Source organism: Nicotiana sylvestris, chromosome 2 (assembly GCF_000393655.2).
Source record: "Nicotiana sylvestris chromosome 2, ASM39365v2, whole genome shotgun sequence".
NCBI lineage: Eukaryota > Viridiplantae > Streptophyta > Magnoliopsida > Solanales > Solanaceae > Nicotiana > Nicotiana sylvestris.
Window position 1 is genome coordinate 5,293,289 of NC_091058.1, and position 18,993 is coordinate 5,312,281.

At 35.4% G+C, this 18,993-nt stretch overlaps 2 protein-coding genes and 1 non-coding gene across 5 annotated transcripts; 1 reads left to right on the forward strand and 2 right to left on the reverse strand.

Annotated features, from left to right (window-relative positions):
• Positions 1 to 270: 270 nt before the first annotated feature.
• LOC104234796 (serine/threonine-protein kinase BLUS1) lies at positions 271 to 11,284 on the forward strand. 3 transcript variants are annotated; one of them, XM_009788428.2, is made up of 22 exons: positions 271 to 577; positions 2,350 to 2,557; positions 2,693 to 3,345; positions 4,502 to 4,756; positions 5,213 to 5,337; positions 5,460 to 5,504; positions 5,588 to 5,669; positions 5,770 to 5,838; positions 5,905 to 6,075; positions 6,180 to 6,245; positions 6,547 to 6,615; positions 6,721 to 6,843; positions 7,053 to 7,126; positions 7,996 to 8,262; positions 8,918 to 8,994; positions 9,139 to 9,215; positions 9,750 to 9,866; positions 9,937 to 9,979; positions 10,134 to 10,180; positions 10,514 to 10,575; positions 10,656 to 10,707; positions 10,893 to 11,284. In XM_009788428.2, exons 3-22 carry the CDS (start codon positions 3,178 to 3,180, stop codon positions 10,929 to 10,931), a joined length of 2,028 nt encoding a protein of 675 aa, XP_009786730.1. In that variant the 5' UTR covers positions 271 to 577; positions 2,350 to 2,557; positions 2,693 to 3,177; the 3' UTR covers positions 10,932 to 11,284. The 3 variants fall into 3 exon arrangements, with proteins under 3 accessions (XP_009786730.1, XP_009786728.1, XP_009786727.1); XM_009788426.2 differs by lacking the exon at positions 2,350 to 2,557 and having other exon boundaries at positions 2,693 to 2,923; positions 3,011 to 3,345; XM_009788425.2 differs by lacking the exon at positions 2,350 to 2,557.
• Positions 11,285 to 11,854: 570 nt separating this feature from the next.
• Positions 11,855 to 11,926, reverse strand: TRNAD-GUC (transfer RNA aspartic acid (anticodon GUC)). Its single transcript has one exon. It is a non-coding gene; the product is annotated as a tRNA-Asp (tRNA).
• Positions 11,927 to 13,233: 1,307 nt separating this feature from the next.
• Positions 13,234 to 16,253, reverse strand: LOC104234797 (uncharacterized). The gene is made up of 8 exons (XM_009788432.2): positions 16,186 to 16,253; positions 15,993 to 16,053; positions 14,403 to 14,450; positions 14,278 to 14,324; positions 13,873 to 13,939; positions 13,749 to 13,792; positions 13,585 to 13,642; positions 13,234 to 13,500 (listed from the first exon to the last, which is right to left on the reverse strand). Exons 2-8 carry the CDS (start codon positions 16,035 to 16,037, stop codon positions 13,450 to 13,452), a joined length of 360 nt encoding a protein of 119 aa, XP_009786734.1. The 5' UTR covers positions 16,038 to 16,053; positions 16,186 to 16,253; the 3' UTR covers positions 13,234 to 13,449.
• Between the last annotated feature and the right edge of the window lie 2,740 nt (positions 16,254 to 18,993).

Below are 18,993 nucleotides of genomic sequence, written 5' to 3' on the forward strand. Positions count from 1 at the left end.
ACACAAATTATTTATCAAAAGTGTTTTTCTGACTGATTAACCAAATACAAACTGATTCTCTAAAAAAATATTTTTTTCAAAAGTATTTTTTTCAAAAGCACTTCTCAAAATAAGTTGATTTCTCAAGCTTGGCCAAACAGGCTATAAGGCAAAATTGACGACCAAAGAATAGAGAGAAGAAAAAAATAAATAAAAAATTGAAAAACGGAATACCTTTTCAATAGTGCTGTTATTATTTCCAAAATATCTGTCCCCTTTTTTCTTTCCGATTCTTTTCCCAAAAGACGTTTCTTTTTTCATCGAAGGTAAAACCAAGTCCTTTTATGTACTGTCGCCGAAATTTTCTCTCTCTTCAATAAACGGCGAAGATTCGATCAGAAGAACAGGGGACGACTGACTGCAAGGTAAGAAAGAACTATATCTTCAGATTATAATAGCAGCAGCATCATCAATGGCGGACTAGTCGAACGGTTTCATTGCCAATTCACCTTACAAAAACGGCGGCGTTTTCACCGGATTTCATTCTCTGTAGTCAGATTCAGTTCTCGAAATTTCCTCCATTGCATCGGAACCCTAGGTCTGTACTGATTTCAGATTGAAATTTGATGTTACACTTGTCCAGGTGTCAGATTTAAGATAGTTATAGTTGTTCAACGTCATAATTATCAGCGATGGTCCAATATCTGTCCCTTTTACTTGTTTATTGGATTCATTTAGTGTTACTTATATGTTGAAATGTTACAAAATGTTAGATTTCGATGCGATTTATTTGATTCAGCTGCATTGGACTTGGAGTTGTTGGGACTCTACTTTGTTTTTCAGATTGCTGATTTTAGATGTTGACTTACTCTTCTGTTGTTGACTTAATTGCTTTATTAACTGAATGTACTCTCGCAGGAGACATCCACAATTGCAGAAGCAAAGTTTTTCTAAAAGCTTACTGACATTTTATGAACTTTTGATTTGGGGAAAAAGCTTTATTGATTGAGTAGTACCATGATTCGTGGGAAGTTTTTAACTGCACTTATCTTTTTTCTGATGTAGGATGAGTGTTTGATTGCCATTTCTGATTAATTTAAAAACTTAGAAAGTTCAAGCTGATATTTTGATGAACATACTAGAGTAAATAATTGACATGGTAGTTAAACACACTGCTTGCCCTTGCGAATAAAAGCCACATTTTTGCTTTGCCTCTTCACTGTTTTTCACAAAGATGACATAAAGTGGGTGAAATAACACAAGAAAGTCGCCTAATCTCTGAAGGGACTTTAGCTCATGACTTTCTATGTTAAGGGGGCCTCAACTAAATTTTGCTGGCAATGTTAGTTGGAGAATTACAATATATGAAACTTGGGTTGAGGGTCAAGTTGGTAGTTTTCTTGCATCCCCCGCTTGCAGTGCTCGGGTATCATATGTGATCCCAAATTAAAGACTCTTTAGTATTAGATAAAAAGCACCTAAATGGGAGTACTTGGGATAATGGGGGTAGAGTAGACCACAAATGCATTGATCTATTTACTATTTTAATTCATTAGAAAAATTCAATATTTTCCTAAAACAGCAATTCTTTTCATTTGCTAATGAATTTTATTATATGTATTACGTTATAAAAAACAATTTATTAAATTATATATACTTTATGTTACTCTCGGTTTAACATGACATCTCTTTGACCAATTTCTCCATCTTTTTGCATTTCAAACTATTAGTTCAAATAACTCGCGTTTCTGCTTTCAAAAATTTGCTGAAGAGTCTTAACCAGAATCTTTCAACTTTTTTTTTTTTTGGTGCAAAAACTGTTCTTCAATAACCACCAAGAATAAAAAGTTTTTAAATTTTGCAAAATTTTTGAATACTTTCAGTTATTGCAAAAATTATTATTATTTTTTTTTGCCGGAAGGCTATGGTCTAGTGATAAAAGTGCAACTTGTGATGTGTGGGTTAGGCGCAAAGTCATGGGTTCAACTTGTGATGTGTGGGTTAGGTGCAAAGTCATGGGTTCAATCCCTGCCGCGCAGTGGTCTTAGTATTTAAGTGGAGAATGGTAGAGGAATTGGCCCATTAATCATCGGGTTTGAGCGTTCGCCACTGGCCTCGGGGACTTCTAGGTTATAAAGAAAAATTGAAAAACTTCTCCTTGCTGCTCTTTGGTTGAAAAACAGTTTTTCCTTTTATTTGCAAAACATGCAATTTTTGTTTAATCCAGAACAAGTTTTCCAACATTTTTGAAGCAAATGCCACCTAATATACTAGTCTATTTAAAGATAACTCCTAGTGGGTTTAATGAAAATGTGACGACGAAAAATATGTATGTTTCACATAGATGATCTTGTTTTCCTTTTTCAATAGGCTGCCCCAAATGCCTTCTGTCCATTTTATCCTTTTCTAAAACTGGAGTACAAGTCATCCACATGTCAACATGTATTCGTCGGGAGTCAAGATCATCTGTCAAGTCAGTAAAATGAATTCAAACTAGCCCTGCATATATGAGAACATGGAATGCAATTGAAATTTCCTACTTCCCAACTGAAGAAAAGGGCAATTGTTTTTCAAGAAGGTTGAAAATTTTAGTTAACTTATTTGGCAACTTTTTGGGTGCTAGATTTCACTCTCACACGCACTCTCTCTCTCTCTCTCTCTCTCTTATTTCAGTTTTCTTGTTTTCATTATCTTCTTTCGTTTGTTATGGCAGATTGCTTTATCAGTTCTGGAGTTAACTCAGGCCTCAGCTTCTAGTGGCAGATTGCTTCTAGCATTCTACTATTTTGGTACTCCACTTCATCGTGTATCTGGATTGTACTCAGCCTGAATATTAGCTTATATCTGTGAGCGGTCTCACGGAATATATTGGCTAGGTTCATCTGGCTTAATGCTGAAGTGTTAATGAGTAGCACAGGCAGTATTGTGTTTGAAGGTGATCAAGGCAAGTCATTGCAATCACTGTTGTTGGGTTATAAGACTTGTCAATCTGAGATATAAAAGTCGACTTATTGGATCTGGTGCATTTCAGGAATTTATTTCGTTGAAGTTATTCTTAGGGAAGTTCTTCCCATGAGGTAGCTGGAGCTATAAAATATCTTGTGGTTCACAAGCAAAATGCTATATAATTGGAAGAAGCCTCACATTATTTTCTCTACAGTGCTTGAGGTTGTTTATGTTGCAATATAACTAGCAATTATGGAACAACTATCAGAGAAAAAGTTCCCTGTCAATGCGAAAGATTATAAGTTATATGAAGAAGTTGGAGATGGTGTTAGTGCAACTGTGTATCGGGCTCTGTGCATTCCTCTTAATGAGATTGTTGCAATCAAGGTTCTGGATTTGGAAAAGTGCAACAATGACCTGGTAAGTCTGCTGTTTTTGATTTTACATGTGATGCCATCTAAACATGTCTTTTAGATATATATTAGATAGCAAACACTGTGGTATTGAATTTACTCAGAACAGTGCTGTCAAAGACCTGCTCTTTGATTTTAGATATTTTCTTGTTACCTGGTTACCTTTTGTGAAGTTACTTTTTCTTAAAAAAATTGGCAATATTGTAAGAATGTTGCATGACTATACGTATTTGATCCATCTGCATAAGGAAGCAAGTCTCTTGGTCCGTCCTCTATAGGTACAAACATGTATTAGTCTGTACCAGTGTTGTCAAAGGCTCATTTGAGGCGCGCTTTAGCCCTGAAGCTCAAGAAAGCTCAGGATATGCGCTTCGCCTCACTTAGGCTGCGCTTCAGTGTAGGCAAGGCACTGAGGTGTGCGCCTCATTGCCTATAAGTTCTATTTTGAATAAAGCAGTACAAAACAATAACTATGATTGGCAAAAAGATATATAAATTGTTGAGGAAATCATTATGAATGAAATTGTCACTGCTTTCTTGCATGACATATATATTTTTATTTTTTTCTTCGTTGCGCTTTTTGTAACTAAAGCCCACACTTTAATTGCGCTTTGCGCTTAAAGCTTCGATAGACTTGACCCTTTTTAAATCTTTTGCCTTTGACAACACTGGTCTGTACTATTAATAAAGCCCCTACTCCTTTAAGTAAATATCTTGGTCTCTCATCACTACCTTGGTCATGCATTAAGTTTGTAACAAAATGTACCCAGGTTCTTATTACTAGCTTCAAGGAAGATGGGGCTCAATTGGTCCGTTTTCCTTTACTATACTTTCTGCAATTCAGCCATCATCTCTTTTTTTTTTCCCTTCTCTTTTTTTTTTTTTCATGAATCTTCCTTAGATTAGTCCACCTTTTAGTAAATAGATTTAATCCAAATTAAATCTGAAAAATCAAAAGTTCTTACTGGTATGTCTTGTGTAGTATGTGACACATTGTTTCTATATTTAGGCAGAATTTACCACATTGTAATCGTGTATCCCCTGTGAACATTTTATTCATATTGATGGCATCTTCGAAAGAATTTCTTTTAAGGAGCATTCTTGGGCCTAAACATATGCTCATTTCAATTGCTGAAACTTCTGGAATGTTTTTGTGGTTATAGGATGGAATCCGGAGAGAGGTGCAGACCATGATCTTGATTGATCATGCAAATGTATTGCGTGCACACTGTTCCTTCACTGCAGGTCACAGCCTTTGGGTTGTCATGCCATTCATGGCCGGAGGATCTTGCCTTCATATTATGAAATCTTCTTATCCTGATGGTTTTGAGGAGCCTGTAATTGCCACATTATTGCGCGAGGTCCTCAAAGCCCTTGTATATCTTCATTACCATGGACACATACATAGAGATGTAAAGGTATCACCGTGTTACCTGGTTCTGTGTAATAACAGTTGCATGGCATTCTTACTTCATCCAAAAAAAGAAAGAAAGAAAGAAGCAGTTGCATAGCATTCTTTACTAATTGTTTGCCATTTTTGAAGAAAAGGGGAGGTGATGCTCCTTTTTGTACGTGTAGGATTTTCAGCCTCTTTAATTCAAAGTTCTGTATTCTGTCCTACAGCAAATGCAAAAACATGTGGTCTTGATCAAATTTCTTAAGTTTCTCTTCTCTTTGCTCTTCTTCCTCCATTCTTTTTTCCCTGACAATGACATTTTCTTCGTTCATTGTTAGTCAAATCGGCGAAGTTAATTTCATGTGGGAATAGTTTTTAGCTGAAATCATCTGAGCTACTCTCGTTTTGCTGACTCCAGCATGCTTACTTATGTCAATTTTCAGCTTCGACTCATTATTTTAGTATATGTTCTCTGCAGGCTGGGAATATTTTGATTGATTCCGATGGTGCTGTTAAATTGGCAGATTTTGGAGTTGCAGCTTGCATGTTTGATACTGGTGATAGGCAACGTTCAAGAAATACTTTTGTTGGAACTCCATGCTGGTAAGTTTCCCAGGGCTGTGGTGAGGTGTGGTTTTTATTTGGTAGTGTCATCACGTTAGGCACATACTCTTTTACTTGTAACTGCAATTCCTTTTTTTCTTTTTTTTTGAAATCTTAATCAGGATGGCTCCTGAAGTGATGCAGCAACTGCATGGATATGATTTTAAGTAAGTATCTGATCTGCATCATGGTTCTATTGTTGGTTTTAGGTCACCTCCCGTACCTTCTAAAAGTTGTTTCGAATTAACAGAGCAGATATTTGGTCGTTTGGAATAACAGCCCTTGAACTTGCTCATGGTCATGCGCCATTCTCCAAGTACCCACCCATGAAGGTTGATGGATGTTCTTTGCTATACAAAATAGTCATGGAAGTGTTTCCGTGTTTTCCTGGAAATTCGTTGTTTTGTGATCCTTTCTTCCTTCATAATTCAGGTTCTGCTGATGACCTTACAGAATGCACCCCCAGGCCTTGACTATGAACGGGACAAGAGATTCTCCAAGGTTTGTTTGTTTGACAAAACTTTTCACTCATATTAAGGTTGGGTCTGAATTTTGGTGCTTTTGCAGTCTTTTAAAGAAATGGTTGCTGCTTGCTTAGTGAAAGATCCAAAGAAGCGGCCATCTTCTGAGAAGCTTTTGAAGCACCCTTTCTTTAAACAAGCACGATCAAATGATTATTTGGCACGTTCAATCCTTGATGGCCTCCCACCTCTAGGTGATCGTTTTAGGATGCTTAAGGTCTTGTGCTCATCTTATACTTTGCTTTTCTAGCTGATGGCAGTTCCCAATTCTGCCGAAGTCATATATGATTCTGAATTTTGCAATTTCAACTTCTCTATCAGGCAAAAGAAGCAGATTATCTCTTACAGAACAAGGCAATGTATGAGGACAAGGATCAGTTATCACAGGTAAAAAATGAATGTGCCTAAACTGCAGATCTGAGGGTGCTAGAGAAATCTCACGATTCACAAACATATTGCTGTAGCATCATCTTGTGTTTTAGTGCAGGAATTAAGGCATTTTGTCACTCTGGTTTTTTAACCATTTATTTCGAGTCTTTTTGTTTATTTATACTCATAACGCTTCAATCTTTTAGGAGTATCTAACTTTGTATGTCAAATGAAAACAAAAAAGGTTCCCTGCTTCCCCCCCCCCCACCCCCCACCCCAATCATAATTTTAATGTAATTCTGAACTTTCACTGATGCAGCAAGAGTATATTCGTGGTATCAGTGCTTGGAATTTTAACCTGGAGGATCTGAAGAGCCAAGCTGCGCTGGTATGTACTTATTGTCCATTCAATAAAAACAATTTATTTAGCTAACACCATAACAATATCTTATGTCTGTTAAATTTGTTCGTCCTTTTCCTTTGCTGTTCATAGCTTCCGGATTATGACGACATTCCAGATGCTGAAGATTCAAGTACTAGTGGGAAGCTGCGGGAGGGGAATAGTGATATTGGTTCTATAGCAGAAAGGCCTAATCAGCCAAGTGTTTCTCATGAGGTATTCATGTTAACCATGTTGAAGTACTAGTTGCTATCTGTGTGTACTATTCTTTTCGACGGATATACACTTCTCTTTTTAAACTTTCTCAAATTCTTATCATACTCAAGTGCCTCCAGTCTGCTCTCTCTTTTTGAGTGAATATTTTTATAAGTTTATCAAATGTGTCCTCCATTATCAGATTTATGATTGTAGATATCTCCATTCAGGATGAGCTGAATGATGATCATGATTTGGACAGTTCACTTGCTGCATTTCCTATTAAGCCTCTTCAAGCACTCAAGTAAGAATATTGTGTTTTTCCTCATTCTGCTACTTCTGTTGGCGCTCGATATTAAATCCATCATACCAACCAAATTAGAGCTGGTTGGTTTCATCATTCAAATGTGTATGTGTGTGTATACAGATATGTATATATGCACACACATATACATACCTTATACACACACACACACACAACACTTACCAAGACTCCATGAGCACATCACATTCCTGAATAATTCAGTCTCAGCAAGACAAACATACAATGCATAAACAGGGTTTGCCATTTGGAATGCGGTATTCCTTGGAAGCACAACCCTGTTTATGCATTGTATGTTTGTCTTGCTGAGACTGAATTATTCAGGAATGTGATGTGCTCGTGGAGTCTTGGTAAGTGCTGTGTGTATAACTATCTGAGGTATAGAATTAGCATAAAAGTCCTGCGAATTCTAATGCACATTCCAACCGCTTTAATGGAGCTCATGACAGCCATGCATGCCTCTACTGAATAGCATACGGTCTATGACAGGTTTTCTTATCTCAGAGTTAAAAGTTTTGGTAATTTTTTTTTTCTGATAAAGAAAGGTAATAAAACTTTTGGCTGTCATTGAGTTAAACCATGTTGTCCGACCTCTATTTTGTCTGGAATCTCTTCCGTCAAGCTCTTGCTCCTGTGATAAGCATGCTTACATCAGATTGACAGATGAATGAAATTACCTGCTCACTGAGTAGAAAGTGAGCACAAGTTTTTTGAAGGACCAATTATCAAAGGAAAAAGGAAAGTCGGTTAAGCCTGAAATGCTCCAGCAAGAGTGTAATTATTACATTGCTGACTTGTTAGTTCTATGTTACTCTGTGAAAGTTAATGTGTACATCTTGTACCCGATGCAGGGGGTGTTTTGATGTGTGCGAAGATGACATAACTTCTAGTAGTCCAAGTTGGGAAGATGCTATGCAATCAGAGTCTAATCAGCAGAACTTTATGCTGTCACCAGCAAAAGTTGAGGACCAAGACAATGGAAAAGATGATGGTGAGAATCTGCGACAGAGTAGCTCCTTGCCACGTTCTGTTATTCCAGGGCATAAAAAGTTTTTTAGTGGTTCACTGCTACAGGATAATGCTCTTTCACCCAAAAAAGTTGTTACTGATGGCGAGAGGTATATTTATTTGTTTTCACCATTGAAATGCTAGACTTGGTCAATGTTTTCTGAAAGAAAAAGAAGTTGCAATATGTATGAAGGTAATTATAAACTTATAATAGGCTGGTAATACTACTTATATGCTGGTAGATCACGGAATTTTCTCAATTAAGAAGTAAGAGTAGTCACAATGTGCGATCCCAAGATAAACGACTCTTGTTCTTGAAGTAAATGTAAGTTACTTGAAAATAAAATGATTACTGAATAATTGCAATCGAGGAAGTATTGGGATTCTTGTGCTTTGACTGTTCTGAATATTTTGACTGTTCTAGTTCTGTGGTGTCAACTTAATTGCTTCTAAGAAGTGCGGTGCTTCAAGTTCCAGCACATTTTTAGTTACATTTTGATGTCAGAGATGATAGTTTCTCTAGACTGCAATTGTTCCACTTATGACCTACATGGTTTGAGTTTTGATGTTAGCTGCTTGTATAAAGTATTAGTTGGATGCCGCATCATCTTCAGATTACATGGAGACCCTTATCTAGGAAAATATGAGGCATGGGTGGCTACACAATGTCCAATTATTGGCGATGGTTCAGAGTCTACATTTTTCATATTTCAAGCAGTAAATTGTTGGTTCAAGCTGCGTTATTTTGTTTCATTCTATATGTAGGGAATATCAACATCCAAAGTACCAGGCTGAACGAAACTATAGCGGTCCATTGCAGTATCGACATAAGAAAGACTTAGGTAATCCAGTCTCCGACAATGTATTCAGACGGGGATGTTAAAAAAAAAAAAACACAAGTTCCTGCAGATTATTATGAGTTCTTATTTTATAAAGGAATTTGGTCTGTCACCTTTCTTCTTCATCTCTGAATATGCTTTTTGCAGGAGAAGATGCATCAGAAGGAGCTGTCGTCCAACGCAAGGGACGTTTTCAAGTCACATCAGCAGATCTGAGTCCCAAGGTATACATCTAGTAGTATCTTGTATTGATTGTCAGATCAGCTATAATATTGCATTGTGGAAGGGGATTTTGCTTCAACGGCCATATTCTGTCTCTAATACATGTGAATTAACACGAAATGGCTAATGCCAAATATACATACATTGCACCATGCTTTCTGTTGCTTGTTTCAACAAAAAATGATAAATCCTTCCAGGTTGGTGCGGGAGAAATCCGTTCTATGGTTTTGTCGGATTCTGAATTTTTCTATGAAATAATAACTCACTCTTAATTGAGAGGAGTGAAGCATTTTTGTGTAAGGCCGTAGTTCTTTGCTTCTTGTGACATATGAGCACAAAATAATTAATCATGTAATTCGTTTTTAGTACTTTCAGCTGCTGTCTCCTTTCTATTTGTCAAGTGAGTTGCATTGTGTATGGGTTTTCCTAGTTTCAGCATAAACCGCCCTATTTGGTGTTCTCATGGTAAGTGTCAAACTCAACAATCTCTCTTTAGGCGATGGCTTCGTAACCATTGCCTTCTTTCATTTGTTCAGGAACCTACAAGCTGTTTCTTTAACTCAGGTCATGGAGGTTCTACTAGTCCAAGCAATCTAGTTGCTTCACTACTTCCATCATTGCAATGCATTCTACAGCAGAATACTTTGCAAAGGGTAATTTCTACTACATTAAATTGTGTGCATCACTGTTATCTGTTTGCTAATCCATTCTGCATCTTGTTAGGAGGAAATAGTGAAACTGATCAAGTTTGCGGAGCGAGCATCTGGTAATTTTATTTAATTCAATCATCACATTTTGACCATCACCACTGGGTGTGCATAACTTTTGATGTGGATTGTAGCTACTTCTCCTTTCGATGTTGGATTTTAACTGTATTTATGTGTTGCCCTTAACTATCTTGTTATTTACATCTGCTGCAGTCAATCCTACAGACTTGGCTGAAACTGGGACCAGTGATCTTCCACAGGTAATTGGTTGTTCCTTATGTGATAAGCTACTAGAAATGGTGGCACATCGTTTTAAAAAACTATTTTTTTTAATGATTAGTAAGAGATAAGAAGAATTGACTTAGGAAATGGAGTGTGGTGGAGATACTGAGCCCTATGATGTGAGTGTGGGGTTTATGTTGAGTTTTAACTTTTTTTGCCAACTGAAGGTTAAGGGGTTAGAATTTTATTAGGGGGGTAGGTGGGGAGGTTGATGTGCAGAATCCCATCCATGAGTGCGAGGTTGAAGAAACGTGGTGTATTTGATTTATGGCCTCCTGCATCCTCTAACATCAAACACTGCCACTCTGCAGATGTCTCCTCCTTCTGTTAGGGAGAGAGAATTGCAATCTATGGTCATTCAAATGCAACAAAGGTATGATATCGAGTTAAGGTCTATGACGTATTTAAACTTGGTTGCTTTGTAATGTTCAACTGAACTTTATCAATTTTCAGCATTGGAAGTCTTGTGGAGGAGTTGCAGAGACAAAAGATGAAGAATATTCAGGTATGTAGCAGAATTGTTAGAAAATGCTTTCCTTTATTTTCTTTCAAAGATCTGAATATTTTTAGTTCGAAGTTGAAAAATTGAAAATGAAAATGCGGTGCTTCTTTTTGCTTGCATGTTATATTAAAATTTCCAAGTAACCATTGACGATATGATTATCTGAAGTTGTCATTTCTGTCTTGCAGTTGGAAAAGAAATTGAATACAGTGGTGAAGAAAGAATAGAGAAGGTTGCACCACATGGCTGGTGAAGTTTCTCTCATGCTCGTGCTAAGGCACATCGTTAAGCTAGTTGGGCGAGTGGGTTGTTGTAATTTTTGTGTAACATATGTGTGAATGTAAAGTAGGCACCAAAATTTTGAGATGCTATTCATTGTCAGAATATCTATGATCTATTGTAATATACCAATTTGGTATTGTATTTAAGTAGTTGTCCTTCAAAATTAATTGAAAGTCAGGGAGCAAAACTAGCTACTTGTGTAAATCACCCTGCAAAACCTAGTTCCTTGTTTCAAAGTATGACCAATAAACCTGTATGGAGGAGTCTGTTCTATTCCATATGAAATTCTTTGCTTTGATGTTTTGGGTTGTTGGTTATGTCAGATCTATTCTCTTTTCTTAAATATTCTATATTGGGGTTCTCCCATGCAGAAAAGCAAACGGCCCTGTTGTTCTAAAAAGCTACTGAAATACACGAAGATATATTTTTTTTTTATTTAGTTTAAAAAAGAATAAGTAGAAAATTATATGATTAAAGTACTACAGAGGACTTATATCCTACTATCTGATCCCTCAATTTTCCAGTTTTCATCTCGGGAGTTAAAATGACCCGGGGATTATTACGATTTTAAGCATATTAACTGATTTTTTTTCTTTCCTTTTTATATCATACGTAATACGACAAATTGAAGAATGTAGTAATTTTTTTGAGCTTAAAATTTAGATTATACACTAGTTTGCGCTCACATGTTTGCCTAGCAGAGAATGAAAAGTGGATTTTATTTTAAATTTTAACAAGCAAAAGAATTTCCTACTTTTCTGGTCGGAAGAAAATACCATAAAGATGTTTTACGCATTCGCTGTCGAATATCACGTTGCTTTTAACGTTGAGATTCCAACTTCAGAAGATTTAGGCCACAAAAAAGAGACGCCGTTGCCGGGGATCGAACCCGGGTCACCCGCGTGACAGGCGGGAATACTCACCACTATACTACAACGACCTTGTTGTCTACGTAAGACTTTAGCATTTATTTAACTGAAACCACAAACTGAATAGGCAAAACGCTACGGTGACGAGTGTATTGAAAAGTTCCAACCTTCCTTTGACATATATCTAAATTTGTTAGAGGCCGTTTGGTAGAGTGCATTAGAGAAAATAATGTATGTATTTGCTTTGTGTTTACTAATATCTTGTTTGGTACAATTTTTCAATCTATGTATAACTAATACAAGCATTAGTTATATACCCTATTAGGTATTATCCTATGTATAGCTAATGTATAGCAAACCATGATATTAGTAATACCAAGGCTATTAATGCATGTATCAGCATGATTAAAGACAAAATTGTCCTTAAAGTTCAAAAATATAGAGGGCATTTTTGTAAACAACTCATTTTTAAAAAAATTATGCAATGCATTTTAATTTTTAATACATCACACCAAACAATGTATAAAGAATAATTTCTGCATAACTAACCCATATATTACTAATTCCTGCATTACTAATACACCCTATTCAATATTATTCTCATACACCCTACCAAACGACTCCTTACAGAGCTGAACAAGTTCCCAAAAGGACGAGGATTTTGCACCATAACAAGATAATAGTCACTAGAATTTTAGAAAAAAAGAGAAGATTCTTACGTCGAGATGTTATGTAACCAATAGATTTCAATTTGTCAACATAGTCCTTCCAGCAAAATCAAAGCCACTTAGTGCACACAAGGGAAAGAGGGCAAGTTCCTTGGGTGCCAAAACATTACGACGATTACACAGTTCTTGGGTTAAAATAGCACGGTCTAGCCAGTTTTCGGACTGGTCATTCAAAAATAGCCAGCGTTTGCCAAGTCATTGAAAAATAGCCACTATTTTGATGCAACAGAGATCGGTTCAGCATAATATACTGAAATTCGGTGCACCTGTGTATGAACTTCAAGCATATTATGCTGGACCGGTATACTTTGCTGGCTCCAGTATAATATACTGAAGACTGAAGCACCGGTGCTCCAAACTCCAGTATATTATGCTGGACCGGTATATTATATTGAAACTCCAGTATATTAGACTGGAATTCTAGTATATTATGCTGGAGTATTTTTCCGGATTTTGAACAGTGTTTTTGTTCAGATATGTCTTTACATAAAAAGTATTTAAATTTCGATTACTTTTGAAACTATGGCTATTTTTGAATGACCACTTGTAAATCTGGCTATTTTTGAATTTCTCCCGTTCTCAGGTGAACAAGAAATGCTTTTCTATAGTCTAAAGCCGAAAAGCCCCTTCTTTCAATGAGGATGCCAATATAAACACACTTGTTCCCAATTTTCTATCAACCAATGCATATCAATACTTTCTCTTAACAACTTGTAGAGTCTAGAGAAGTCTTGCTATAATAGAACAATAATACATCAATGATGAATAAGCACAAGCACTTCACAGCCTGGGCTAATAATTAAGTTTCTCTCTTGTGGCTACAACAGGTCCGTAAAATATGAGGAATCCAAAATTGACAGTCAAGGTCACCAAAGGCAGTTCTCAGTCACAGCCGAAACAATGCCTTTCAAGGTGGGCTGCATAGAAAAAGAGGGCCATGAATCAAAGGGAAGAAACACTTTTATGTGCGAAAGAGAGTAATATATCTTCACGTTACCAACCAGAGAGTGGTCTCGTAGACCAAGAGACAAGACCAAAGACCTAGAAGAACCTGCGCTACTGCAAATTAAGCAAGGTTTGGAACAGTAAAGAGAAATCAATCTCTCATTCAGGGCATCATTCTTCACAAAGAGCGGAAATCAAAAACTTTATTTACCACACATACCTTATGTGTTCAATAATCTGCCGAGCACATGCAACTAGCATGGGCTGCAGAGCAAAATACAGTTTATAAAGTTGATAACCATACATGAGAGGACATGAAATTGTTGCAATATATTCTAAATTACCTCATCACGTTTACCCAGTAATACAGAAACACTAAAGGTTGGATGGATCAACACCCCTTCCTCCTTCCTGCACAGCAAAACTACATACCTTACATCTGTTGTATGGAAAAACTCTTTTCAACTGAGTGACGAGATCAATAATGAAAACAACTCAAATATGCAGCTACAAGATCTCAAGAGTCATTCCCATTACAGCAATAGGAAGAACAAGTGAAACTCCAAAGCAAATATGACTTAATAGGACCCCAAAAGATACAATGATTTCAAATAGCACAGATCACAAAAGAGTATCGACAGGCTTCAATTAAAAAGTTGATTTCCTGCCCAAACCAAATATGTGTTTATCAAAAGAAATCTGAAAAATGGAAATTTCTAAGCAAGAACAGTTCCGAAAAAGATGCAGACCTGGCATGCAGAATTGTACCCATACTTCCTATTTGAGTAGCTATAACCTGAAAACAACAATAAACGTTCGGAAATGCTCTCACGTGACTACAACTTCATAACTAAATCAGGTGTTCCCCACTCACCAGAAAATGGTCATCATACGCACAGATGACTATATCTGTTTTATTTCCCTGCATACACGAGAGGTTTGTAAGATAAACACTAGAAACATTTTCCAACCACAGCTGCATTTCAACTGAATTAATTTTTTTTCTCCGCCAAAAGCAAACTTGAAGGATGTTTCTTCGTCTCCCTAAACCTAATGTGTTTCTTATTTTGCCTCCAAAGTACAGATTTCCAGAAATATCTCCATACAATCCAACTATGTTCATTTTAGAACAAAAGCATTATGCTCTACTCTTGAATAGTGAATACACAGAATATACTCCTCAGCTCTTTCTCTGACAAATTTTGGAACCAGAAGTAACAGAATCAATCAAAAGCAAGCTTCATACTAGTTTTAGTAAAATAACAAACAAACACACACAAATCCGCAAACACATCTTTGATACATGCGAACAAAAGTTGAGTGCAAGGGAAATGGAAGAGAAGAGAGAACAATATCTTTTTTACTTTGATATGGAAACGAGAGAAGCTAGTTAATCCATGACCTAAATGAAAAGGAATTATCTTTAGAAAGGATTATAGTTTAAATGACAAAATTTTCCAAATTAGCAAACACATAAGCCCATAAATAGCTGAACCCAACTTGCTGGGGATAGAGGCATAGTTATTGTTATCTTGTACACACCAATTAGGGGTGACAAAATGGTTAAAACAAAACAGTTAACCACCCATATTATCCGCTAAAAATGGGTTGAATAATGAACTATTTAAAAACGGGTCAAATATGGATAAAAACCATATTATCCATTTAGAAAATGGATAACCAATGAGTCTAACTTTTACATTTGTAAAGCCTCAAATTGGGGGTTCCTCAAGTTAAGAAGACTAAGAATTCTCCCAAAGTGATCATATGCAAGAAGTCATGGATAATATGGTTCCATATTATCCGCCGGTTAATCTGTTTTTTATCCGTATTAAATATGGGCCAGGTCGGATAATTTATCCGTTTTGTCATAACCCGTTTTGACCCGAACCATATCCGACCCGACCCGCCCGTTTGCCACTCCTAATACCAATAAACAACAGTTAGGACATTCTTCAGCTTCACATGTAATGTACTGTCAAGTATAGCGTATGTACATAAACCCCATACCACTGAAAATATTGTCCACCAAAACTTTTAGTTTTCCCTTTCCAACTAAATGAGTTGCAAACTGACAAAGTCACAAAATTTTCCTTTCTTCTTTCTCCTTTATGTCTTCCCTTACCTATATCTCATTCTCATGTTCAAAGGAAGGATTTCTATTTGTGCTTTTCTCTTTTCCTGTTTCCTCTGGTTGTATTTTACCATTTTTTTCAAATGTGGAGGCATATATCAACCAATCAACTCTGTCATCATTCAGAACTAGTTCGTGTTGTCCATAATATGATCCTTTTTTTGAACTTTTGACTTGACATTCATTTGAATAGCTTAATCACAAAGGAAATTTTCCAAAAAAAGAAAGAAAAAGCGGTCTATTCTGAGAAAGGCAACAAAGATAATTACAAAAATTGCAAGGGATAGTACAAATATTCCAATGTAAAAGGGGTAAAATGTCGAGACATGCCTTAATATCAAGTGCAAGCTTCTTGTGCTGGACCGGTATGTCCATAGCTTCCTCTACTATTCTACCTTACAAAAGAAAAACAAATTACTTACAATTTACAATTTAAAATCGAAACACAATTCTATTGCATTTTTCTAATTCAAAAACAATGCTTGACCGTTGCAAGAAAAAATTGAAGAAAGCAAAAAAATACCTGGAGAAATTGAGCTTTAAGCAGAAACTGGAGGTCGCAAGTAAAAAAGAGCTCTGAGCTTGGCCGTTGGCGTGTTCTCGAAGAAGAGAAGGAAGTAGTTGGGCCTTGCACCGGTTTGGGAACCGGGGCCAGGGCCTAGATTTATGGAAGCCCAATGTTACTGGCCCATCTGGGATTGGCAGGATTATTTGCACCCTATAGCCTCTTAGAGATTTTTACCTAGCTATACTATAATAAAAATATATTTACTACTTTTGTTGAGGTTTCTTGTTAATTACTTTATATACCTATATTTACTAGTTTTATACAAAATCATAAAAAAAAGGAAATGCAACGTACCTTAAATATAGCGTATCAGTTACACATAATCCCCATACATTTAAGATTCTTTTCCTTTTCCAAAGGATTACAAAAACATCTTCTCTCTTTCTTTAACAATTACCCAAATTTGTACTTACTCACCGTAAGAATTCTCCCTTACCCACTGATGCCCAAAATCTTTCTAACCCAAAAATCTCGCTTACTCACTCCTCTTCTAAAGATTTTGATATCCGATTTCTCTCTTTCAATCATCCACTGTTATCTCCCAAAAATTGCAGATTCTTTCTTCTTCCAACGCATTTGATATCCGATTTCTCTCTTTCAATCATCCAAAATCTCAATATAGAAGAAATTCAAAATCTTGCTCTACAATCAAGTTGTGGGTAAGTTGTGGATACAATATTAATACAATTATAATACTATTATATTAAATTTTTAGTGTAGAGTTATGATTGAAACTTGAGGAAAATGAAGATCATAATTGTATTACAATTTTTCAGAAATGTATCGCAATTGTATTATAATAGTACATGTATCATAATTCTTGCAGGAATTGTATTACAAATGTATGATAATTATTATTCATTATCTATTATTACGAGCAGTTGTAAATTCATGACGAATTTCACAATTTGTATCACAAATATGATAATTGTATATTAATTTATTAGTATTGTATCATGTATTATTTTGGATATTAATGTACTAGATACAAGTTAGATACAATTGTGATACAAGTATGATACATTTGTGTTTTAGGCATTGATGTATCTGATATAATTCAACTACAATTATGATACAGTTATCATACAATTTATGAATATTTTTTAATAATATAAAGCTATAGGCAATGGTGAAGAGAGAAGATGAAGATTGAATCCATTAATTGAAGGCATTAATAATGGGATGAGAGCCTTTAAGAAGCAATATATACAAGTTGTAAGAAAAACCTAGATATTTATTAAAAACTGCAAAATATAGAGAACATAGGTAAATAAATTTCTAATATAATATAACTAGGTAAAAATCTCTAGCCTCTCTGAGGTCTAAATTCTATCTTCATTTGCCTGGTGAGTTAAATTTCGTTTTTAATTTTTTTCTTTCACAGACGAATTTATTCCATGAATTAATAGGGGATTAAAGTTGAATAGTCGCCTGAAGAAGGCCATTTGTGCAAATTCCCGAATGCGTAGATGGGAATGCCCAAGTGAGGTGGGGGGGGGGGGTAAACTTCACAAATAATTATTTTTCATCCCCTTTAACTGAAAAATTAGTATTAGTACCTGCACGATGTGCGAATAATATTATGATTATGCTATATTCTATAAATTAAAAATAATAAATTATATGAATAACTATTGGCATAAACTTAATCTCATATATAGTCGATGATACAAACAAATAAAAATACAATATGATTCAAAAATAAATACTCCTTTCCTTTCAATTTACATAAAGTATTTTTCTTGTTAGTCTATTCCAAAAGAATGACATATTTAACTTTAAATTTTTCTTTTTACTCATTTTACCCGTAATGAGAAGCTCTTACACTCATACAACTATCACGGCTCCACAAAGCTTTTAGGACCACAAGTTTCAAAAGTTTTCTTTTTAGTTTTTAAACTTCATGACAAGTCAAACAACAACAACCCAGTGAGATCCCACAAGTGGGGTATATGGAGGGCAATGTGTATGCAGACCTTACCCCTACTCCGGAGGAGTAGAGGCTATTTCCGATAGACCCTCGGCACAAGAAGAAGGAAAGAGACAGTGTATCAGTAACAACTAAATTCAAACTATCTCATCAAAATTAAAACCGAGTGAAATAATGCTAAATAGAGTAATAACTAATAAAAATACATTTAGTAATATCTTAATTTAAATTATAAAAATATATTATATTATTATCTCAACATAATAATTTCTCACATCAACATGAACTTCTACCAACCTAAAATTTCAAAACGATAAATTAATATAGCACACATGATGATTTATTGACAACCAATATATTCTAACTTTTGGGAGTTACCAACATATAAAACATTTGGATCGTAATTTGCTTAACAATTTTAATATCACCTCAATTTTAACCACACAATTAAAGCCACTTTTTTTAAACAATTTAAATGATACTTTTGGGATATAGTTAACATTAGTATATTATAATTAAATAAATGTTAAACTATTTTAAATATATTGTACTTCTTAAAATGAATTTTACCTTATGTTTTTTGTAATTCACTTTATTTTGTGTAAATATTAATCCCAAATAGTGCAATTATATTTCTGTATATGTTTACCCTATCTAAATCTATTTCATTCTAATTGACACATATATACCGACCCCATCGGTTGCGCAATCAATTGGCTCATACACTTTGAGAGACATAAATATCAACAATGGGCTAAAAAGTCATAGTCCATACCTGAGCCATTAGAGAAGAATCCATCCTCCCTTCTTATCTAATATAGCATGGCAACTGC

What these genes read in the sequence shown, in the direction of transcription:
- LOC104234796 (XM_009788428.2), top strand. Translation starts at nt 3,178, where the DNA reads ATGGAACAACTATCAGAGAAAAAGTTCCCTGTCAATGCGAAAGATTAT. An exon ending in ATCGTTTTAGGATGCTTAAG is followed by an intron (nt 6,076 to 6,179) that starts GTCTTGTGCTCA and finishes CTTCTCTATCAG; the next exon opens with GCAAAAGAAGCAGATTATCT. An exon ending in CAGCAGATCTGAGTCCCAAG is followed by an intron (nt 9,216 to 9,749) that starts GTATACATCTAG and finishes TCATTTGTTCAG; the next exon opens with GAACCTACAAGCTGTTTCTT.
- LOC104234797 (XM_009788432.2), bottom strand. Translation starts at nt 16,037, where the DNA reads ATGGACATACCGGTCCAGCACAAGAAGCTTGCACTTGATATTAAG. An exon ending in CGTATGATGACCATTTTCTG is followed by an intron (nt 14,325 to 14,402) that starts GTGAGTGGGGAA and finishes TGTTGTTTTCAG; the next exon opens with GTTATAGCTACTCAAATAGG. An exon ending in TACTGGGTAAACGTGATGAG is followed by an intron (nt 13,793 to 13,872) that starts GTAATTTAGAAT and finishes TTTGCTCTGCAG; the next exon opens with CCCATGCTAGTTGCATGTGC.